This window comes from Platichthys flesus, chromosome 3 (assembly GCF_949316205.1).
Source record: "Platichthys flesus chromosome 3, fPlaFle2.1, whole genome shotgun sequence".
Classification (NCBI taxonomy): domain Eukaryota; kingdom Metazoa; phylum Chordata; class Actinopteri; order Pleuronectiformes; family Pleuronectidae; genus Platichthys; species Platichthys flesus.
In genome coordinates this window covers 6,013,200-6,037,908 of record NC_084947.1, presented here as the reverse complement: position 1 = coordinate 6,037,908, position 24,709 = coordinate 6,013,200, and the positions used below count along the sequence as shown (strand labels likewise).

At 40.6% G+C, this 24,709-nt stretch overlaps 3 protein-coding genes across 6 annotated transcripts; 1 reads left to right on the top strand and 2 right to left on the bottom strand.

Annotated features, from left to right (window-relative positions):
* Positions 1–965: 965 nt before the first annotated feature.
* On the bottom strand, positions 966–5,395 carry LOC133939226 (cyclin-G2-like). Its single transcript, XM_062381548.1, has 8 exons — positions 5,162–5,395; positions 4,406–4,529; positions 3,801–3,938; positions 3,398–3,648; positions 3,188–3,266; positions 2,996–3,094; positions 2,206–2,408; positions 966–1,806 (listed from the first exon to the last, which is right to left on the bottom strand). Exons 2-8 carry the CDS (start codon positions 4,526–4,528, stop codon positions 1,695–1,697), a joined length of 1,005 nt encoding a protein of 334 aa, XP_062237532.1. The 5' UTR covers position 4,529; positions 5,162–5,395; the 3' UTR covers positions 966–1,694.
* A 16-nt stretch (positions 5,396–5,411) lies between these two features.
* LOC133939180 (coiled-coil domain-containing protein 158-like) lies at positions 5,412–15,182 on the top strand. Of its 4 annotated transcripts, none has more exons than XM_062381545.1 (23): positions 5,412–5,746; positions 5,860–5,917; positions 6,557–6,705; positions 6,907–7,070; positions 7,194–7,303; positions 7,383–7,701; positions 7,799–7,854; positions 7,968–8,078; positions 8,209–8,290; positions 8,430–8,549; positions 9,305–9,517; positions 9,621–9,836; positions 9,983–10,151; positions 10,890–11,042; positions 11,390–11,502; positions 11,976–12,134; positions 12,591–12,683; positions 12,823–12,945; positions 13,292–13,440; positions 13,756–13,818; positions 14,026–14,093; positions 14,454–14,625; positions 15,073–15,182. In XM_062381545.1, the coding sequence occupies exons 1-22, from the start codon at positions 5,674–5,676 to the stop codon at positions 14,585–14,587; spliced, it is 2,895 nt and encodes a 964-aa protein (XP_062237529.1). In that variant the 5' UTR covers positions 5,412–5,673; the 3' UTR covers positions 14,588–14,625; positions 15,073–15,182. The 4 variants fall into 4 exon arrangements, with proteins under 4 accessions (XP_062237529.1, XP_062237531.1, XP_062237530.1 ...); XM_062381547.1 differs by having other exon boundaries at positions 6,907–7,094; positions 9,428–9,517; XM_062381546.1 differs by having other exon boundaries at positions 6,907–7,094; positions 9,419–9,517.
* Positions 15,183–15,686: 504 nt separating this feature from the next.
* Positions 15,687–19,931, bottom strand: zgc:158260 (uncharacterized protein LOC571389 homolog). Its single transcript, XM_062381549.1, has 5 exons — positions 19,812–19,931; positions 17,259–17,538; positions 16,955–17,124; positions 16,693–16,852; positions 15,687–16,588 (listed from the first exon to the last, which is right to left on the bottom strand). The coding sequence occupies exons 1-4, from the start codon at positions 19,844–19,846 to the stop codon at positions 16,708–16,710; spliced, it is 630 nt and encodes a 209-aa protein (XP_062237533.1). The 5' UTR covers positions 19,847–19,931; the 3' UTR covers positions 15,687–16,588; positions 16,693–16,707.
* Positions 19,932–24,709: the final 4,778 nt, after the last annotated feature.

The following is a 24,709-nucleotide window of genomic DNA, read 5'->3' as shown; positions in this document are numbered from 1 at the left end:
CGAGGTCTTGATCTAATGAAAGCTCATCGAAATCAGCAGGAGTTCGTTTAAATACACAGCGTGTAAAATGGCCAAAATGGCCACTAAATCCAAAATGGCTGAGATCCTGATACGTTCATTTAATGGGTGCTTATACCTTTTGTCCAGTCATGATACACATGTGTGTATCAGTCATTTTGCCACGCTCATTCCTTACGCCTATATGATTACAAGACATTATCAATGTCTTGACCCCCTTTTGACACAGTTTGACATGGTTGAGGTCAGTGGATGAGGACATTCAAGAAAAAACAAGACATTTCCTGTTGCCACCAGGGGGTGCTGTGATCTTAAGTCATGATTTCTGTGTAGATGTCATCAGGCCGGGACTCTTGTCTTACTTACTGTCTAGTTTGGACTTGATTGGACCGTATATGTCGGAAACAAAACCTCGTGTTTTGATGGTGTGTTATCAAAAATTTGAGGCCACGCCACGTTCACACAGTGTGACAAATACACACAATTTCAAGAAGTTCATGTCTCCATCTTGCTGAGATGACATTCATGAAGGGCTTCATAAGATATGAAGTTGATCTTATGAAGCCCTGAGACAAATACGTCAAAGTAATAATGTGGAAAATGGCAAAAATGGCCACTAAATCCAAAATGGCAGGCTTCCTGTTGTGTTTTTCACAATGCAGCCCTGGCTTTTTTTGTGCGTCTGGTCCTGATACACAGGTGTCCTGATTTTTTTGAAGATCGGTGAAAGCTAACTGAGGGGCTTTCACTAGATGGCGCTGTTGAGCCATTTTGCCACGCCCATTTCAAATTACTCCAGAATTCAAATACTTTTTAGGGTTTTGAATTTCCTGCAAAATACAATAGGGCCTCAATAGGGCCTCCAACGTTTGGCACTTGGGCCCTAATAATAAAATTAGTTATGTAAAATAACTATTGATAACAAAGAAAACAAAAAATAAAGTAGATAAAAAGAAATGATATTTTTATTTGGATGGATTCTTTCTGACCTTTCCAACAAGTTTCACATTATATCCAAGTACAACACACATTAAGCTGTGTTCACAAAACATGTTATGTACATTTTTTTTGGAACATTTTTACAGTAAGCTTATCTTGGTAAACATGAATATCCATTTTTAATCACCTATATCAATGTATCCATGCATAATCAGTCTGATATTGTAACACTGAAATGTCATATATGTCACATTAAAATTGTGTATGTGCGTAAATACAAACACATTTGCCGAGTACTTTCCCCACAGTTTATGTATGGCATGGAGTATAAAAAACTGATTTAAAGAGATAGTGGGTGAGTGAGTGTGTTGGCTGGTATTCAACTGTGATGACCTTGTTCCATGTGCTTCACTCTTTTTTCCTGGAATGTGTCGATTCCACATAGCAAATCGGACACAAGCAAAATGAAATCGTGTTAGAAAAAGATGTTTTGCCATCAAGCTGCCAAGATATTGCACATTTCCAATTTTGCATTATTAGGATATGTTTTCATTATGCATTAAACAAACCAACGATAAACTGAATCAACACAGGCACTTAATCAAAACCTGGCACACATGTTTGACATATATTATGACACGTGATACACAGGTTTGCTCTGGACCATGGTGAGCACCTTTAATTAGCTACTGTTTAGGAGATTGACACTTTTGGCGCAATTGCACATTGAGGACTCGTCACTTTCTGCATTTGGGAAAGGACGAGGGAAAGAAGGCTCCTTCGCCGTCACTTCCTGGCGAGCCGAATGGAGTGTCCTCTCCACCGCTCATGTCCTCACAGGAGTCCTCACTGCGAGAGAAGAGGAGGTCAATTTTAAATAATACTGAACTGAAAGCAAAATAAATACCCTGATAAATTCTGGTTTATAACACTGGTTCTGAAACTGTTAGGATGATGAGCTGAGCATCTTTCTGGAGCAGAGCCACCACTGTCTACTAGCAGTACTACAGTTGTGTTAAGTTTTCTTTCACTCACAAACAATCTCTTTTTCTAAACACAAACATAGAAACAAAAAAAACATCACACTGGTCTTTCTATTATTTGCTGAATTTGCATTAATTGGTTACAACTGATCCGATTTGCTGCTTGTGATATTTGCTTCCTTTAACCAGCAACAGCTAGACTCAGTTGAAAATAAGAAGCAGCTTTAATTTTCTTTATGCCGGTTATTAGGAGCCAGTTGTTCACCTCTCACTCTCATCCCAGCTGCCCTCAGGAATAGTTGGCAGACCAGGGACACTGAAGTGATTGGACTGAAGATTTTGTGCGGTTCTCCTGGACACAATCCAAACCAGCTTCTTGTTGTCTGGTTTGTTACATTCACTCGAGTGGTACTCGGTCATGCACTTGGCGACAAGTGCCTTCCAGTGGAGCAGCTCGCTGTCACTAATCTGTGAAAAAAGCAAACAGGAAACATCTGAGAGGCAGCAGACAGAAATAGTCCCGGGAAATATGCTGTCATCAACAAGTAATGTGTTGTTTTCATTCATGACCAAAATGTGCACGTGATCAGACAGTGACATCGTCTTTCCAAATTGTACATTTCGACACAAATGTCAAAGCCTAGTGGTTAGAGTGGTGGCTCTCCAACAAGAAGGTTGCCAGTTCAAACCCCACTCTCTCCCATCTGCATGCCGAAGTGTCTTTGGCAAGATACTGAACCCCTGAATGGCCCCTCATAAATGTTGAGTGTACTAATTGTAGGTCGCTTTGGACAAAAGCGTCAGCCAAATGAAATGTAATGTGAAGCTGAGGAATGCAAGAAATCCTGTTAGTAAATGTTTACGGCCTTGGTTGTTTGCATAAAACCTGTTTTCATCTTTGATCGTATCTTACAGTTCTGAACGACAGGTTGGTCAGTGTTTCGTTATCTGTGACATGTTTCACTAAATGCAAACCTTTGATGAGGTAAAGAACAAGTAGTACTTCAAAAATAAGCAGAGGGTGTAGCCTTAGGCGAGCTCTGCCCTTTTTATACCTTTAGATGTCTTTGGAATTGCTGGACAATCTTTGACAAGGCAGTGGACTGGAGGGCTTCAAACTCCTGAGCAATGAGCGCCAGCGCCAGCACTGATGGCTGTGGAGGAGGAGAAACAGCAGATTATGAAGTCCTGCAGCTCAACATGGATGCTGCTATGATGAGAAATTGTCGCCCGGGAACAATTCTTACTTTTGCTTTAGAGAAAACAAGTTGGCATAAGCAGGCTTTTAGCTGGGCTTCCAGGCTCCCAATGCTTGGGATCTCCTCCCTTAAAATATAGAGGGAATCCTGATGTGATCCACCAGTACAAACCTCATAGAGCAGAATCTATTTGACCAACTCCATGCAAGTTGAAGCAGTGCATCACAAAAAGTAGGGCAAAGACAAAGGAATGTTTACCTTCCAGCAGACGGGGTCGTGAAGGCCGAGTAGTAGAGCTGTAGAAAGGTTAAGGCTGTCACTGCGTTGGGCTCCACACTGAGCTTCTCGGAAATGATCTTCTCCATACGACAGAGGTCTGACACAGTGAACTTGCTTTGGCTGATGCGAATGAGTTCGTGTGTGGGTGAGACATTGCTCTCCTCCTCCACCATTTTGGATGCCATGTGCAGACAGCAGACTCCAATACAGGGCAAGTGTTTGGGCTGTACCTGTCACAATAACACAACAGCTATAGTTGTGAGTCAGTGTGTCATGAGGCCAAATGGGACTGTTGTATGTCACACTCGTGATGGGACCGTGATACAAAAAACACAATATACAGATTTATCTTGTAAAGATTTGATATTTGATAAACACCAACCTTCATGATGGCGAGGAATCTGTCAAGCAAATTCACCGCTTGAACAAAAGTGTGGGTGCTGTATCCGAAGAAACTGGTCAGACCCCACAGCTCCTCCACTCGGGTGTCTCTGCACTTAGCAGACACTCCACTGGGTTTCTGAAAATGAAGCATTGCAAACTAAATGTACAACTATTATTACTATTAGAATTGTTACTGCTGTCGTTAATAACATCTTCACATCCATATTCATCACTCTTATTGTTTTACATTATAACAACTCGATCGGAGCTGAAACATGATGATAGACAACTGTTCCTGGCCTCTGTCTTTCTCCCCCTCTTCTCTCCCTTCTTTTCCACCCATCGCTCCTCTTTTTCCCATTTTCTCAGCTCACCCTCACCGGTCGAGACTTGGTTCTAGAGGTTTCTTCCAGTTAAGTGGGTCCTGTTGGGTTTCTCTATATTTTTTTATCTTTTATATAAAGTGTCTTGAGCTTATGCATATTATGATTTGGCACTGTACAAATTGAATTGAATCAATGGAAATAGGATATGTATTAAAACAAATGTACATTCCTGCCCAGACAGCAAAAAAAAAAGAGTAAAAGTGTGTCAGTGGGTTACCTCAGTGGAGGCCGACTCCATCAGCTTCAGACCAGTCTCTCTGGGAAGAGAGTTGTACTCCTTGGCACAGCAGGACTTCAGCTCCTTCAGGAGCAAGCCGTCAATGGCGTGAAGATCCCTCATCCTTGAAAACCACATGTTTCAGGTATATTGCGTTGTGAATTAAAACAAGACCCACAACAACAAGTCTCCCTACGAGTGAGGGGGAAGATCACAATATAAATATGGCCTCTGAAGCCACACCTACTGGGTGTCAGGTATCACAGGGAGACATACACACACACACACACACACACACACACACACACACACACACACACACACACACACACACACACACACACACACACACACACACACACACACACACACACACACACACCCCACCCCACCCCACCCTCAACAACACTGGCCCTAAATCTACAGCTCGACTAAATATGCTGGAGCTAAAATGTTTTAGCCATAATAAAATGAAAGGTTATGTTGACATAAGGTTGAAATGCTTGTAAATGTCATCTGAGCAACGGAAACTACATTAACTAATCAGTAATAGCAATGATACAGATTAAACCAATCGATGACAAAGGCTGAATCGCTCAGTCACCGATGGTTTCAACATTGATTCGACTCTCGTGAATGGGAATCGAAACAAACTCCATATATAAAACCTAAAGGCGTCTTAAAAACTAGCTAACCCCAGTGGAAGCTAACCCAGCTAGCATGCTAACGCAAATCAACAACGGGTCTCGTCCTCACCTCGTCCGGAAGCCGCCGGGGAGCAGGAGGAGAAACAGCGCTGCGACCCGATCACGCTCCTCGGTTCTTCATGTTTTCATTTTCGCGACGATAACACCGCGGAAAAAACCGAGACGATCCCCGCTGTGATCGCACAGAGGGTCCGCCCTGGATACACAAACAAGCCGCTGGTCCTCCGGGGGAAAAAAACTACATTGACCGGCATGCACCACCGGAAACGCCTGGGAGGAAAGCGTCGGTGGCGCTAACTATGGCGCTAAAGTTAGTTCTCTCACCAGCTCAGCGCCATTGAATCTTTATTTGTTTATATATTTTTGTTTTTACACTCAACCGAGCCAGTGTGACGATGTTATCCAGCTGTTACCGACCGGAGGAACCGCGTTTCCGCCGGTGTGATGCTAGCAGCTAGCTACGGGATGTCGTTTCCATGGTGATGAGACTTTACGCTTAACTCGCCAGCTGTTCCACGTGAATGTTTACAGAAAATGGCTTCATGGCTAAAATGAAGAAGGATGTCGTCGCTTTCCAGCAGTGATGGGGCCCGTGGGCTCCGGGAAACAGCCCCAGCAGCAGCAGCAGCATTGGGTAAAGCTAACACGGGGTTGAAGTTCACAATCCAGCTGATGTTGTTGTCGCAGCTGGTTTCCTGTCAATTCACTGTTATTGAAATGCTCTGTCAACACGTTTGGACTTTGCAGAGACTCACGGCAGCTCCTTCCGGCCGAGGTTCAACAGTCTGACTCTGGATCAGCTGAGGTAACCAGGGGGTTTACTTCTGTCCATTCTGGTTCCTGTAGGGACATCTCAGCTAAAGTACTGGGTTTGAATTCGATTTGTTCATGGGTCCATTAGTCAATCAGTCGGGTAAGGTTAAAAAATAATAGTGCACACTGGAAACAAAATACTTAGAGTAATTATAAAGCCAATAGAATATGTTAATACACTTTATTTGTGTGGCACTTTTTAAAAACTGAGTTTATAATATGTGACGAGGTGCCCAGACAACCATGTTTAGGTGGTCTGGGGAAAATAAGTGTTAAAATTAAAAGAATGAATAAAGAGCAATGTCACGTGAAAACCTGAAAACAAGAAAGCAGTGATAATACAATTAAAATATATGAACAGGTGAAAAGAAAAACGAGAAAAACACAGTCAAAAACATGACATCACATGAAAGCAAGTCCGAAAAAAAACAGAAGAAAACACTGTCAAAGTGTTTGTTTGTATCCAAGCACTGAGAATTTCATTACCACCTCTCTTTCTTAATTTTTACTCAAGTTTTAACCTAAAAGCTGTTTATACTAAACCAAATTTTACCTTAAAAGACCAATATATACCAATAACAAACTGATGATTCAAGTAGAGGTTTCCTACACAACCTTTTTTTCTGTGCAGCGATGAGCTTGACAGGCGAACCAAGGAAACCCAACGACTTCAAGAGGAAGTAGAAAATGCCACCAAAGTTGCCTTGGAGAGGTTTGGCGGCAAATATGGAATCAATACCTCACCTGGACAAAGCTGCCACAGCCACTGGTTCAATTTCTGTGAGTACAACTGTGTCAACTAGCAGCCTATTGAGCCAGACAATTTAGAAAAAGGTGATTTTATTTCAGAAAATGTTTGACTTCAGATCAATGGACTTATCCAGATGTGCATTGAAAATTGAAAAATTATAAACGACATGTTTTATCAACCCTTTACTTGAACAATAGTGTATATATGAACCTCATCTGTTCTTTTGATAGATAACCCACCTGGGGATTTCACCATCTCCCCCACCACCACTCTGGCAGGGACTCAGCCTCTGGACTGTGATCTGGATATTATAAACAAAGAGGTGGCTCAAAGGCAGATCAGCTCTCCTGAAAAAAGGGTTTTGGAAAATGCACTAAATGACGGTTTTCAGCAGGTGCCTGGCTTGCAGCTCAGACAGGTTCATACTTGTCTTTCAGCAATGAATCTTCTTAGTTTGATGTTAATCTGAATTACTGAATTGATAATGCTTCCTAATTATCGTTTCTGATTTTCACAGACACATGATCAAACTGAACCAGAGACATTCAGTGTTGACAAAGCCATCGAGAACCTGCAGACTAAGCTGAATAAAGTCCAAATGGAGAAGGACGTCTTGTCTGACCTCAGGTGAACACACACTGATGAAATTTTACTTGTAGTAAAGCTTGAGTTTAAAATCTCTTAATCACACATTTGTTATTTGTAGGTTGAAGGATTCGAGGAATCATGTGGATCAGATGGAGAAGATGCTGTGCATGTTGGAAGAGCTCCAGAACATCAAAAGGGCCACAGACCAGAAGCTGCAGGACACCGAGGATGAGGCGGTGGCACTCAGCAGGAAAGTAGAGACACTGGAGCAGATCATGAAGGAGACGTATTCTACACTGTTGTGTCATGAGAGTCGATGTGATAAGGACCACGGCACCAATCTCAACGCACCCACTCGCTCAGGACCACCATCCCCAGCCGCTAAGTTGACCGAGGATACTAATGACACAAACGTGCTACAGGAGAGATGCTTAAGGGTAAATAATACATTTCAGTGGCAAATCACACTCATTGGGCTTAAAAATGTTCATTCTATTGGATTTGATTTAATAAGTTTCATCTGTTTTATGCCAGTCAGTAGAACATCTTTGGAGGGAAGAACACAGTGGAGGAAATATGCAAAAACAAAGGTAATTTAAGGTAGATCTTCAATCATTCATCATTTAGTTGATTGGCAGAAAAATGTTTATATATATTCTGCATTCCACTGTGTTAGTAAGAACTCTTAACATTTCTCTGTTAGGAGTAAAGAACTGATTGCAAGTCTGTGCCAGGAGATGGCGCTGTTGACCAACAAACTGAGCTCATCCAAACAAAACAGCGTCAGCTTGAGTGTTAAGTTGGAGCTGCTCAAGTAAGTTTCCAACCATTTTCAGGCCTTTTTTAATATGAGGTAGTTTGCAGTCAAATTCTTTATCAATGACCTACTGTTGAATTTCTAAATTAATGTATAGTTGTCCAAAACATATTATTTCCATTTCCAGGAACCTCACTGAAAGACATACGTCGTTGCACCAGTGTCAGATTGGTGATCTTGAGTCAGATATCAGCAGCCATAAAGATAAGGTGAGGAAGAATTTACAATAATATCCTGACCATCATAATGTCATCAGTGGAATTCTAACCATGTCTGGTTCTCCCTATGTGAGGATAAACACTTCAATATTTTGTATACGGTTTGTGAATGTCATGTGTGACTTTGTAGGTTTGCTGTCTGGAGCAGCAGCTCCTGCAGGTTCAGTCTCAACTGGCGGATGCACAAAGAGAAAAAGAGCGAGCCTTGCATCAGAGAGAGGAGCTTCAGTTCCAGCTCAGCCAACTTAAGGTGCCATAAGAAACCACAGGATCTGTCTGTTGATATCATACCCAGAGTCCCAGTATGGAGGATAACTGTTAAAAGTGGAAAGTGTCCGGTTGAGTGTGCTGTTTGTCCTTTGAATGATACTCCAGCTATGTGTTGCCTTATTATGACAGAGTAACGTTAAGTGCTGGAGCTGTGTAATCTGCTTAGTGAAAGACTATTGCCCGGCTCAGATGGAGGCTCTGGTTGGCTGGTGGGCTGACTCAGGTTTACTGACTGAGACCATTCTGCCTGTCTTACATGTCCACATGATGCATTGATCTCAGTAGAGGCATCTGCGAACTGGGGCAACAATTCAGTGACTTATTTTGAGTGAAAAAAGAAGTGACAGAAGCAGAACAATTACAATCAGCCCATACATCAGCAGGCACTAGGTGTGGTTGTGTTAAAGTTTGGTTCATTCATTTTGTGAGGCTATGTGATCATGTGAAAAGAATCAAAAAACCTGTTTACACTGTATTAAAATGAATAATAAAACATTTCCAAGAAAGACACAGAAACCTAGTGACCTGTGAACATGCAGAACGAGCTGCTCAGAGGGGTTTCTATACAAGCAGGGTGTGTTTGTTCAATCACAATAACACAATATGAAATGTTAAGCTACTTTCTCTCCCATGATGAGATCATATTGTCTCACTATGTTAAAATGGTAAAAGATAACTGTTTCCTGTCCTTTACAAAAACAATCAGCACACTGTGCCTCCTGCTTTATCCTCCAGCGGTACAGTGAACAGCAGCAGCATGAGCTCCATGTGGAGGTAAAGGCCCTGAGAGGAGGGCTGGAGGAGGCCAGGGAGCTTCACAGAGTCGCAGAGGAGAATAATTGCTTACAGTCTCTGCAGGATCTTAGGACCCAGGAGGGGAGGACAGCCCAGGAACTCCTGCGGGAGAAAGATGAGGAGCTCCAGCTCAGGCTGCAAGAAGCCCAGCAGGTAAGAGATCATGCACAAACCATAGGTTTGTTGAAACCCTGATCTGGTAACTACCTGCCCTGTTTAACGGTACATTGATATTAAGCAAAACTGATTTTTCCAGCATTATTCTTGGAGCCAGACCCTGCACACAGAAGGAGAGACACTGAGGCGGAAGCTAGAGGACCGAGAGAAGCTGATAGACAATCTGCAGCTGCAGCTGGAGAGCATCAAACAGATGAAAGCTCAGCACAGTCACACCATCAACAACTTTCACCATGAGAACAACCTCCTGAGCAACCAGTTAAACCAGCACAAGCTACAGATTCAGCAGCTCAGGGTCAGGAACAAAATATAAACAAATAATACTTTATATTTCCAAACCAACTTCCATAACCCCAATTAATTTTTCTCACTATCGCCAGGGTCACTTTGATCTTTATAAATGTTTCTGTCTTCCTCCATCTTGTGTCATATGCTTATCAGGCTGAGTTAGACCAGCACAAGTCAGACCTGGCCACTGCAGAGCACGAGAGGCGGAATCTTCAGGCGTCTGTGGCTGAACAAGGTCAGCGTCTCCGGGAGGAAACTCTGGAGAAAAGACAGCTCAGCTCTCAGTTGGAGATCCAGCGTTTGCAGTTACTCGCCCTCACAAGTGAGTTGAGCTTTACTTACGTATAACCGGAGATAACACTTCCATCTTATTGAAAACAAGTAGGGTAGGGGCACATACCTCTGTCAGGGCTGAACAATGTCACATGTATGTATCACTTTTTTAATTAAAAAATAAAAGGAAAAAATAAGTTTGATGATCTTCATTAAAATGTACAAACTCTTGATGTTGCATCTGCCCTTTGGACTGAGACTGCAACAAAATTCTTACTTGACCAATGTCCCATTATCCTCATTTTAGGACCCGTTTATTCATTTTTGTTTCAAATCAATATATATAATACACAAGAGAATAAAATAAAATAAAATACAGTCTTCTAAATATCACAATATTCTTTTGTAGGCCCCCAGGATAATAAAAGTGTGTTTATTAATTACCACATGATATAGTATCGCATAATGACGTTCACCTGTATGAAGTCAAACAAGGTCTTTAGGATTTTTTATCACCGCTGTGCTGCAGATGAGTGAAACCAGGTCCTATAACTCGACAGGAACCTGCTCCCACCCTCTCTGTCTCAAGAAAGAGTTCAGCTTTCAAATATTTCTGCCTCCAAACGAAATGATCTTCTTGTCCTGCTGTGTTAGAAAAACAAGGAGCCATGTTTGGTATGTTTACACTGTCAACTAAGCCTTCCATTGTTGCACATGTTTGGTTATGTGTTAAAGTGTCTGTCTCCCTGTGGATTTAATGCATGTGTTTGTGTGGGCACGATTTCAGAGGAGCATGAGGAGCAGCAGCGGCTCCACAGCTGTAGGAGCGACGAGCGGGAGGGTGTGGTGCTGAGGCTTCGGAGTCAGCTGAGGGACACTCAGGATGAGCTGGACCAGGTCAGGATTACCCTGAGGACCCTGGAAGGAGCCGACGGACACGGTTAGAGCCACGTCATTGTTTGAACTGAGACTTAATTAAAAATAATCTGCTATGTGAATAAACATCATAGAAAATGAATTTGATTTTCATCCAATCGGTGATCTAGTGCTCTGATAACAGCGATTTACTTTGGACTGTAATGAAACATAGGAAAGCTGACAACTCCTGCACAATAAATACCAGCACACTTCATTGAAAATGGAAAATATCTATCATTCCAAGCTGCTTTTCTATCTAAGCTGGCATGTAGAAGGCCTGTCCAACATTTAAGATCTTGATTCATGTTTGTTACGTGCATGTTGTTCTCTCTGTGTGGATTTATCTTATGGGTTTTTTCTCCATCTCAGGCCTCCGAGTAGCACTGGACATGCAGCAGGAGATCACTGACAGAAGAGAGCAGGTGGACTCCTTGCAGAGCAAAATCCAACATCTGGAGGAGACTGTGGAGAAGCTGCACCAGGTGTAACTCAATGTACCACGTCTGTGTAGATCCCTCACGGCCTTCTCTCCTGTCGAGTTTTTTTTATTTCATATTTATGCTACATCTTGTTTATAGTCTTTCATAACTTTTGAAATATAAATGCAACTTAAATATTTCACCAGACATCAAGGTGAACAAAAATAACAAATAGGCCAAACTCCGGCTGCAACTATCAAACAAAACAAAAAAAGGTCACGACGGCCTTTTACGAGTTGTTCTATGAATATCTGGACAGAACACTTTGCTCTCTAAGGTGTGACAGGTTAGCCATTCATGGCGTAGGGATCTCAGTGTCTCTAATCACTAACAAAAAGTTAGAAAATTTATCATGATAATTCTACGGTGACCACTTAAGCCAGTTCCAGTGCTTTCAAGTGGATCAGCTATGTGAAATAAACCTTTTGAGTCCCTTTAACAACTGGTGCTCCATTTTGTTTGCTCTCATTGTTCAGGAGAAGCGTCACCAGAGCCTGGAGAACCAGCGTCAGCTCGGGCAGCTCGCCTTCGTCAGGGAAGAGAAGAAGCTGCTTTCCAGGGAGCTTGAGGCCCTCGGGTCCAAAGACCAACAGTTAAGGGACCGGATCGGCCAGCTGGAGACAATCCTTCACAAGGTGGCGATCATAATTAGTCATTTAACAGGATAAGGCTTTTAGAGAAAAACTGAAGAAGATACTGGTGTCTCGTGAAAACAGTACAAATCTATTCATAAAAAAGTTTCCTGAAGCCATTCTGAAGCCTGTCTAATAGGAAAATAAAATCCCTAAATAATGATGTTTGAAAAATAGATATGGTTTGGATATGTCTCAAAAGATGAAAGAAAAGGTTTAATGATCAGCAACTGTCTCAAAACATAAAGACCTCAACTTTCTATATAACATTTCCAAGTTTTACTATTATTTCACTTTTTAATGTTTGACATCACTTTGCTTTAAGCAGCTACCAGCTTCATCTGGAACAAAACAAACATTTGAGTTTGTTTTAGGATCAAATAACAACCGAATCAGACCCTGTCCTGTGTCCCTCTGCTCCGTCACTGTTATTGCCCTAAATACTCTTCTGTCTTCAAGATGTCGGAGAGCTTTGCAGACTGTCAAGAGTTCATCCAGCTGCAGGAGCAGCAGTTTTATCGGCTGAAACTCGGACATGCCCTCGACCTGAAGGTAGATCTGATTACATACAAAGAAGCCATTAGTCTTAAGAAATATGTAAATTATGTAAAATATACTCATATTTAATCTAGATGTGTAATGCTAAGCTTCTCTCACATGGTTGATGGTAATGTGTTACAATTTTCTCTAGGAACTCCAAGGTCAAAATCTGCACAGCACTCTGAATCCAACTCCACCAGACCCGGATTCCCCGAATCCATCAGAACTCCGCGCTCCACCCTCGTCCCAGCACGCCTCCAGCGCTCTGATCAAGGTGCAGTCAGGAACTCCATGTATTCTAGTCATCTCCCACAGCTCCATCCCATCAAGTGCATGTGTGAATTATTGTTTATTTGGCAGCTCAGAGACAAGCTCAGCACATCTGCTCGGCCTTTAAATCAAAAACACACACTCACACGCACACAGTATTGCATTCCTGGGGTAAGGGAGAGAAACTGGAGTATGAATCATTTCATTGTGCAAGTGAATACATTTTTTAGGAGTTTATTCTTTGTGTGTCATTGTCCCAAATTCCCTGTTTTCTCAGTTAAAGTGCATTCTAAGCACACCAACTATTATACTGTTACCTTCACCACTGCCCTGACATTGTCTTTCTGTAGGAGAGCCCCGCCCGGCAACTCAGGTCTCTCGTCAAAGAGCTGCGAGGAGTGATTTCGGAGAACCACAGACCACACACCGACAACAGCCCCGCGGGCAGGAGCTTCCACAGGAGGAGGTCTGCACCGGAGAGAGAGCACAGGACCACATTGTACGTCTGGCTCTGTTCCTACACACTGCGAGGATTAACTTTGTTCTTAGGCCAGCTTAGATCACATCTGAAAAATCATGTGAAGCTACTAAGTGGGCAGGAAGTCACTGGAGTGGAGGAGAAGGGTTTGATGCACATGAGTGGATTCAGTGACGGCACCGTGTTGCACTGTACTGCAACGTACCATTCAAAACCATAGACGTCATAGAGCTTTAAAAAACGACGTATCTGACGTTGTCTGTTATCGACTCGTGGAATGTGATAATGTTGTAGATGTCTTAATTTAATTGTTTTAATTTGGCCTTTCACTTGCAGCAGTACTGAAGAGGTTGAAAAGGTTAAAGCCAACTCCAGGTCAAGAAGAGAAACCTGCAGCAGGTAGGGAGGAACCTCAACAGCTCGAGGAATTATCGGTTTTTATTTGAGTGCTGCGAGCATGTCTTTATCTCGAGGATACAATATAGTTACTCTGCAATTAGCCCTGTGACCTTTCAACCTCTCATGCAACATGGAAGGCGCCACAAAGTGCCACCGCCTGTGCAATGTAAAGTGATGTGTGTCTGTTTGTGTTTGCACCGTGTACAGAGAGCAACTCTTCCTGCCCAAAGCTCAGCTGAATGGAAAGATGATCCACAAGGATTCCTTCAGGGAGAGTGAGTTTTCATTACCTGTTTGTCCTTCTCATCAATAGGTCGATCAATTCAATGGGTTAGTAACTGTTACGCTCTTTAGTGATTGATAAATAAGTCAAAAACTTTTTCTTGAGCGAAACTGGAAACTCGTCACTGGTTCCTCTCAAATATGAGGATTTCCTTTCTTTTTGTTATTGAAGGTGCTGGAAATAAAAAGTTATACTTGAGAAATGTATTTTGGATTGTTGGGTGTCGAGTAGATCGAGTGAATTCTCTGTAGACGAATCAATGACAAAACTAATCATAAGTTGCACCCTCACATAAGTTAGAGCCAATACAGACATTTCTCGCAAAAAGCAAACATTTGATTCTCTAAAATAGAGATAATGGCTCATCCCGGCCGCCTTGCATCGAGTCCAGCCACTGCAGCGAGGTTCACATCCCCGCAACAGCTCCTCTCGCTGGGCCGCAGGTCACCAGTCCACTCCCTCCTGACCTCTGACCCTCACAGCTGACATTGACACGACAGAACCGAGGCTGGCCCCTCGTTCCGGTGAGTTGTTGATATTTAAGTGAAGTTTATCCCTTCACCATGAACGCCGTGGGAAAGATGCATGTTCCAGGACGTCTCAGGGTTATTCCAGTAAACTATTAGATGAATTGTACTTCGATTATATAAGAAATAAAACGTTTTCCATGAACCATAATGAGAAGGGAAGTTAAATATTTAAAAAGGGCCACTTTCTTGCTTAGACTGAGACATTCAGGTTTGTTGTCCTCATATTGCTGCATCAGATAAAACAGACAGATACATTTTCTCTTCAGCTGTAGCAACAGAAGTCATAACAGGGTGTGAGGAGGATGTAATGACACAACTGAAACCTGTCGCCACAGTAGTGGACACGTTTGTGTCCTTCATCAGATCACAGATAGTTTACATAAATCTGTCTTCATGATATTGATTGACCTCCTTAATGCCTTCATGTTTTTTGTCTTGCAGAACATTTTTAAAAGTGCACCAGATGATGTTGAAAGTGAAAAAGAACATTTTATAAAAATCCCCCAATCAACTAATTATTTATTGTTTTTAATAAAGTCTGTTTTTTACAATACAAACGAATTGTTTGCTGATTATTTCAAACCAGGAATCTATATTCTCTATAGTTTTAATATATAAACAATTATTTGCACAGTTGCTTCTCATCAGAAACAAGTTTTTGTGTTTATAGACATGTAGCAAACACAAAGCAGGAGGCTCATCACCTCACAACGAGACAAATGTTAATTTCTTGAATTACCTTTTTTGATCCATCGATAACTCAATCTTCAGCTATTTAGAGTTTTATATCTAAATCTATTTATTTTTAATGATTAACTGAAGTCAAAAGATATGTGACGTAAATATTAATGAATTCATTATGAATTAGTCATAGATTACATGTGGTGAATACTGAAGAAACCCTGATGGAACCTATAACTTACAAATATTTGTGACAGATGGACGGTAAAACCTCTGATTTCTGAAATGATTCAGAAACTCTTCCGATAAAACTGGATGTACCTTAGACTTCTTTTTTTCATCTCCGTGTGTCATTGTGGTTGTTTAAAAAAAAATTTTATTTCCTTTATTCAAATGCAGGATGTATACCACCTCTACATATTTCCTGTGTTCAGTTGCTGTGCACACACACATCTGACAAATCTCTTGAAGCCTGTCTTTAGGGATATAGCATAAAGGCGTTTTCCCTTTTCAGTCTTTATCTGTTGTGTTTCATAACTCCTGACATACACACATCTTAGGGTTACACACTTTGCATTTGTTTTACCTCATATTACCTTACATCGGACGCTTTTATTCAAAGTGACTTACAGTTAGTGTTCAACATCTATGAGGGGCCATTTAGGGGTTCAGTATATTGCCTAAGGACACTTCGGCATGCAGATGGTGAAGACTGAACCGCCGACCTTCTGGTTGGAGGACAAACACTCTGCACCCTCAGCCACAGTCGCCCCTATTGATGCCAAAGCAGCTGCTCTCCAGGCCTCAAAGAAGGCAGAGGGATATGAATGTTTGTGGCAGGTCCTCATGTCATCACTTGTTTAGATTTTTATCTTATCTTTTGGGATTCAGACTCAGACTCTTCACGGTACGAGTTGGATCTTTAATCAGCCGCCATAAAGTGTGTTATTTTCCTATCTTCAGAAGTTGTGCAACTGACAGAGGAATCTGGACCAGCTTTTGTTTCACTTCTTAAGTTCTAACTGACATGATGGGAGGATCCAGGTATTTATCCTGTGTTATTTTCTTACTTTGTGTTGGTTTAACTTTGTGTTGAGTAATCTTTAGTCTTTTTACATAATGTGAATCAAGGGCTTTTAAAACCATCTTCTTTATTTATGGCCTTGACAAGACAACTGTTTGAATTCTTTGCTTAAAAAGTTGGTGATGATGGAGGTTGAAGACTACTGTGTAAATGTCTTCCCATTTCAGATTCAGTAACACTGCTCCCTTCAACCTGGAAGGTAAACACAATGCATAGTTCATCATTAGGACATTGTGTTACTTCATGTCAAAGGCAGCACAAACAGTGGTATTTCAAAATAGTGAAGTAGCACCTACCGGATAAAGGAACCATTATCTGAAAGGTTTGGTGGCTGCTCTCATGCCCTTGTGGTTGTTCAGTTGATTCACTTTGACCTTTTGGCCTTTTTCAATACCTTTTCCATTCATTGGAAGTGTATAAGGGCTTCTGGGACCTTGATTTAGGACATCAGGGTCGCTGTAAGAGGACAGAAAGGTGCATTCATTAGTTTGTTTTTCATTTCTAATTAAATAATGGCTCACATTCATTTTGATTCTATTTCAATTCCAATATACTTGCATTTTATCAGCTGTTGCTCCTTGTTTTGCCTTGTTGCCGTCCTCGTTTCTCGGCTCTGCACAGTTTTCCTCTTCTTCCTCTTCTGCACGCTCTGCAGTAGGCGTAGGAAGTGAAGAGGCGCTGTTTACGCACATGTCTGGGTCCAGAACAGATACCACCTTCTCAAATAACTGGAGAGCAGAGACAAGGCCACGTCAACTTGTTTTAATGAGACCCAAACGTGTTTTGCTTCATTCACTAACCTGTTTAACTCTTAACCTTTAATAATAGATGCTCTAGGGCTTGGTGGTCCAGCTCCACTTACCTCCGGGGACATGTGGTCCCTATAATGGGGGTAGAGGACTAATGGATGCTGTTTGAGCTTCTCCTCCACAGCGTTCACATATTCTCTGCCGATCTGCTTTCGGATCATCTGCCGTGAGAAGCAGGCGTGCTCCTTTGAGACTCTCCGCACCTTAGATAAGACTGAAGGTCCGACGCTGAAGTCATCCAGGCTCACGTTTACTAAACGACAACCACTGCTGACTGAGGTGATCTTGTTTGTTGAGACTTTTAGATACTTGGTCTGCAGCCTCTCCTTGTACCTGCAGATTTACAGAAAAGATAAGAGCCTCACTCGTCGTGCACGGCAGCTGTTTTGAAAAACCTCTTTATGAACCAATATGGAATCAAGACAGGATGAGGATGAAGACAAACAAGGACGCCTCATAAGCAAGCTGCAGTAAAAACTATGTTTAATAAATGAATGTAGAATATAAAGAAATATGGCCTTGCCTCAGGAAAACTACCAGACACAAAACAGTTTGATAAAGTGTGTGATTGATGCTGAGCACCAAAGTTATAGTCTGTTAGAATAATGTGATTCAATCGTTCACTATAATCCACAATATAAAATAGGAATCAATAATTACAATTAAAGAGACTTGATTAACAGTTACCTCTGCACTCTGAGTTCATGGTGTTTATATAAACTGACAGATGTCCAGTCTGTTGAAGGTCAAAACTCGAGTTAGGTGAATGTGACCAAAATAAGAGTACAAATTTGAAAACAAGTTTAGAGGCTGACATTCAAGGTCACAGAAAGAGCCAGTGTTTTTAAATGTTGAAGTGGGAATAGCCGAACTTCTTTCTCTTTCAATTTCAGTGCGAGGAGACTTTCAGGGCACTTTGTGTTCACATGTGAGCTAATAGACTAAATCAATAATCACCAGATTAATCAACAGTTTTATATAACGTAACATCTGCTATTTCATTTGTTTTCTTGTGGGATGAGTTAAAAAATAATACAATTCACCTGTAATATTCCAGTCTGTCTTGCTAAGCAACAGACTGATTAGAGTTTCTATATTCTGGTATCATCTCTGAGGTGTTTAGAACTAAACTGGAGCAGGGCCAGTTTCCTCATCCTGCCTCAGCCTGTTGACATGAACATACACATACTGGAGGTCTAAATGAAGCAGTGACCTTTTCAAATGGCGGTCTGTATATACCTAGAGTGATATTGTATAACATGTTTACCGTCCTCTGGAGAATCTCTCTCCCTCCATTTCTCTGTTCTTAGATGGGTTCAGATCAGGTGAAGAAATATTAACTCTCCAAGTTGAAAGTGTGTGTGTCTTTGTAGATGGTATATACACCAGGCAGTGTAGTGAAGGGAATGAGCACAATTACTCATGTACTTCCATTTTATGACATTATTACATATCTGATGACATGTAAAGTTTTTTATATAGTTTAATTTGATTTAATTTCTAAAATATTGAAATTAACTACCTGTTCTTTACTCTATATTATTTACATTTTATTTGGTTTACTTTACTATGGATTTGTTGCGTTCTTAATATTAGCTACTTTTGTTTTAATGTAAGACAACTTTGTATTCCCCCTCCAACACTGATGTAAGAGGTTGCTTCTAACACATCCAATCTGATGGGTATTACAAAGTATCTAAGTCAGTGCTGGCAACAGTACTTTCATTAAAAACTCCCCTTTGTAGTTGACCATTAGTGAAAGTTGCAGGGGCCGGGTCAAGGTCAGAGGCTTTTCACTTCCTAGAAGAGTCCCCACACTAAATAGCATATTATTGGTTTGAATGTAATTCTCAAAGGTCCAGGAAGTGGGAGTCCCACATCTGAGCACACTGTGCCTGCCTCCTCCACAAGAACCTTGAAGAGGCCCAGAGTTTGTTTCTTATCTCCTGGGATGTTACCTCTCTCACACACACACACACACACAAAAAACACACATTGCTTTTCACACACACACACCACCTCTTCACCAAATCTGCTTAAAAGAGAATGCCTGCCAGTGTTTTCTTTGTCTTTCACATCTTCACATGTCCGCGTGCTGTAAGATCCGTCTGATCACACTGAAGGAAACGGTACTTGTATCTTTTACTAGATTAAAATAAAAAGTACCACTGTGTAAAAATACCTGCTCAGAAAAGTCACTCTACTAAACAAAATGAGACCGTTGTTGTATTATACAGTAATCTGGATTGTTTATTGTTAAGATGTTTGTGTATAAGAAGGTTTTATATGTAATAAAAAATCTGTAAAGTAAAGTAATCTAAAGTATCTTAAAAAATGTGACTTAAGTAGTTACTTTCCATGAATGATACATTACTCTGACAAATACTATACAATCTTTTTTAATGAGTACTTTTAGTTCTCATTGTACTAGTGCTGCTTCAAATTTAGCTCACCTTTTTAACTTTTACGTGTAATGGAGTATCTTAACACTGTTGTAGCATATTTATACTTCTAGTTCTTCAAAATACTTCTGATCTATATATAAATATTATTATAACTGTCAATGTGCCCCATCATAATAAGCCCCCAGAGAAACTTGAACTTACCAAGGGAAAAGGGGCCGCTTGTTTTTTATCTCCATGGCTACTTATTATTTATTGATTTGAAAAAAAAGGAATCTTCTCTTAGCAGATAAAGTCCCGTTCGTAAGTTAGAACGACATCCTGTGTAGTTTGTTGCTTGGTAACTATAGCAACTGTGGCAAAACAACAATGTGTGACTGCTGTTGTGTGAGACAAGAGGAGGAGGTTGTGTTACTTTAAGTTTAAGTCATAAACAGCACAAGTGTCGACAAACACACAAGGCACGTCTCAGTCTCAAACTCTATTGAGAAGTTTGACAGGACTATTAAATCTGTGCACTGTGTTTAGTTCTGCCTACGCCGTAGTGAGGGGGGGGGGCGGTATTGTAATCAGTGGAAAACCACTGTACTACTCTCACTACTTGTTGTTAAAACTAGCTCCACTGTGAGCAGCTACAACAGTAAAAGGCTATTAACACACTCGTGCATTTATTTTAACAGTCATAGTTATTGTTGAATAAATAATAACACTGAATATCAGGCAAATATTTTTACTGTAAATATTTAATGTACTCTCTGTTGATGATACTATTTACCTTTACTTGTAACAGAGAATTTTTACATCCCAGTAAAGCACCTGAGTTCTTTTTCCACTAAGCAATAACGCAGCTTGTTAAAGGAACACACATCACCCTAGAATAGATTTTCCATTTTGCATTAAGGTCATTTGACTAGATGCCGGGTATGTGTGCACTTAAGATGGATTTGATACACCCACAGTCAACAAATTGTGTAGTGTTAAGTGTTGATATTTATAGTGTTACAATCACCTGTACTAGTTAGTCAGGTCTTTCTCTTATCTCACAGTTTAAGTTTGACTCGCCAGTATCACATTTATCAAAGTTATAGTCATGAAGATAAAACCTGTGGGGGGGGGGGGGGGGGGGGGGGGTCTTTATGTGAGGAGCCCACTGTGTACTGAGCACTAGAGGGCCCCCTATGTTAGAACATTAGTCCGATTAGTATCCTATCATTGTCAATGAATTGTCAATTTATTATTTTAATACTAATGATTTTCAGTGGTGGAAAATGAATTCTGCTCCTTTGCCTTAGTGAACATATGTCATTATAAAAGAGTTAGTATACGCCCATTAAAATAGTAGCAAACGTACTGCACTCATGTAGGAATATAGATATTTAAATATATACATATTATTATAGATATTATTATTTGCTCAGTACTTGAGGCTAAAACAAAGTATGATGTTGAAGCTGACAATTATATGTTTAATAAACTTTTTATCTGCAATGTCACTAGAAACTCAAACTGTCAAAACGTAGTGAAGTAGTTTCCTAGAATCAGGTACACAAAGTGATACTCAGGTCAAATACAAGCAGTACTCATGCAAAAAGTACTTATTGACTCTTACTCTAATGTACCATTACCGAAACATGCTGAGTTATCTGCGTCAGTTTTAATCTTACTGTGTGTCTTTACTTTATCAGTACTTTCCTAAGATATGATTTAATTATTTCTGTTTACAGTATCTTTCATGACGACTGGTGTTCCTCAGAAAAGTGATTCCTGTTGACGAGCATTAATCACATGTCGTTCCCTTCGGGGCAGATGAATTGGCTAATTAGCCCGATTTCAGGTCCCCGGAGTGTTCTGCTGTACAAACAACAGGGGAAACGCTGCTGGGACAGAGAGACTTCTGTTTCCTTCTCTTTCAACCCTGATGATCCCTATTTATAGCCACAAACTAACTTAGTAAACACTTTCAGTGGAGTCGGTGAACTGGCTAATGTGCCGTTTCAGTTTTTTTGTCAGCGACACAGCTTCAGCCTGAATGCAGCACTGAAGTGATGACATATGAATGCACATTTGAGATTTGCAAACACCATAGAGACCACCGAAGCAGGGTTTATAATGCTTAACACTCTGTAGTTGGAATTTGTTACCCCTTTGCATGCATTCATTTCAGTCTGAGTTTAGCAGCTTGTAAACTGTCCTCACCGCACATACATGGAATCCTTATGTCAACAAAACTGAGCGAGAAATCTAACTTGTAAGAAATTAAACTGCAATGCACTTTGTTTTTCATGTAAAGTGATTGTGTTTGTGCCTTTTTTGTGTAGCATTGTTTATCACTGTACAAATTAATAATGCAATGTTTCTTTTAACAAAATACTATAAATTAGAAATTGGATGAAAGCCCTCAACTGTTTTTCTCCACTTGTCTTTACACCATATACAAATAAAGTTGTTAAAAGTACAAAGTACACTGGTTGAATTCTTACTGAACCAATATATTTATAGTTATTTACCACGCATTTAATATTTAACAACTCGACAATGTATTTTACCAAATGTAAAATCTTGACCTAAAAACTGACTTACAACTTTATTTATCAGATGCTTTCAAATGAATTATAAAAACATATCAATATTTCTCTTTGTTGTGTTTACGCCATATACAACTAAAGTTGTGACAATAAATGAAAACATGTTTTTCAGAGGTAACATATGTTGAGTTCTCACAGAAACCAAACTTTCCCCAGTAACTTGTTATAAGACTCATGTTTTTATGCAACCAGCTGATTGAAGGAGCAGATGTATCACAAAGCAACAATAACACACAGCGTTTAAAAGAAAGAAATGTCCTTTCAATGGCAGCAGCTAGAGCCTCCAGTCAGATGTGGAGACTGAATGGATTTGACTTGTCCCCGGCGTCGTCTCCACGGTCGTCTCCCTGCCTATGGATTCCTCATGCTGTCACAGGACAGCTCTAAGCAACAACATGTTGATCTACGATTGGATAATGCGTCCATGACCATATATTACGTCAGCAATACTCCACTCCTCTGAGGAATTTCCAACTTTAGATGGTGGATGGAGCGTCGCTCATGTGACGGAGCGGCTCTCCCTCCGTCAGGCGGGTGGTCTACTTCTCCTTGTGTGCTGATGACTTCACCATGTGTCGAAGCCGGCACCCATTTTGAGTTGTTGACATGGGGACATTTCAATTAGTCCGTCTTCACTGTGAAACGGCATGCGTCTGCAAAGAGGAGCCTTGAAAGAGAAATGACTGGTGAAGCTTTTTCCCAGTGAGGGTCAAATTAATGAAACTAACACTGATTATTTCCATGATGGTTTTTTTAACCTTCTACATTAAATACACATGCGAGGCCTTCAGAGAAATGGGGAATATTTTGTATCCTTGGGCCAATAAATGCAAATGTGTCCTGCCTGGATAATTCAAACACACACAGTGATCTAGTTTTAAACAAGAAGCCTCTGTAGCTCCTGAACTGAACTTTTTTTTTACCTCTAGATAGTTGATGAAAAACTGTTTTTTTTCTGGCATTACTTTTTCCTATTGATGCCGTGAGGAATCAGTCCGGGGAGATTGTGTACTCTTGAGTTTTACATGCCGCACCTTTCTTTCCTCTTCAGGAGGATTTCCTTCGCGTGCGTCCTGACATATATAAACATTGAAATACGACACCTCTATAATTGCTCATTGTCTACAATAAGCTCTCTAAATGGTTGCACGCCGATGGCCTGACCTGGGAAAGCTCAGCCCCTTTAGAAAAAAAAGTGAGAGTAAATATAAGGATGTGGATTATTTTATCTAGAGCTGACACGTGCAGATATCAGGTATTGTCCTGAGCCCGGATATCACTGATGTGATCAGTGCAATGGCAGTGAACTGATCAAATTAGAAAATCCCACTTTGAAAACAAATCCAAAATGATGCTTATTGTGATCATTTGGATCTTTATCTTAGAACTATTTCCATTCATCTGTGCCAGGGAGCACAACAGTAAAAGGAAGCCCCTTTTTTCATTATTTGTTTGATGATGTGCATTCGTGTATTTGTGTATTTATCCCACACTTACACAATTAAATAAAAAACAAAGCGACCGGGCAGCCTTAATTTTCCTCCAGAGACTTTCTACTTCTCATCGACAGGATAAGTACAATTGGGGGAAACTAGTGTGTTGCACAGGAAATATTTTTGTTTATGGTAAAATCTGAGGGTTTGGCAGCATGCTGGCTTTTCAGAGAAAAGGAGTTTACTGCCGTTTTTAACTGTCTTTTACAGCCTCGAGGATGTTGAGGCTCACTAGAAAACAATGCAGCGGAGGTGATGTCCTAATTCCCAAACATGCCTTCTGCACAGAATGCAATACCGGTGGGGCAGGAGAAGTTTCCACACGTCTTCAGTGGCCTTCGCTCAAGGTCCCGTCACCTTTATTGTGAAGTGACCTTCAATCAGTGTCAATAACATTCGCTGCACGGACCATATCATTATATTCTAATTATAAAACTGATTATATAAGTTATTACCTTCAATAGAAACAAGGGTAATTTGACATAAAATAGCATCTATCTTATGAACAGCCAGTATTTTAAAAAACCTGTTAATTTAAGTAGATTTTTGGTATAATTTTTATTTTGATGTTCTCACCTCTGACTAATCAAATTGACTCCCTGTGTGACTGCTGCAGTCAGGTAAAGTACAACTTGAAATATATAAAAATTAGTATAACCACAGAAAACACATGTACATTGACTGCTTCCTCATTTTTATTTGGATCTGAACCAAATTACAAACACTCAATTAAATATAAATATTAGTTCTACAAATCTTACATCATGATCCATGAATTATTCTCTACGGTTTCAAGGATGTTGTTGAAAAATGCCCTGTCCTGCAATATCAAATAAAGTGCAAAAAATCGACCTACTGATCTGGAGCCATACCAAAATTGGATTTTCTTCTTCCTTGGGTCATGCCCCACCCCTTCGAAAAATCGTATGGAAATCAGTTGGGAAGTTTTTGCAAAACCCTACTGACAGACAAACCAAAGCACATGAAACACCTACGTATAGATATACATATGTTTATAGGAGAA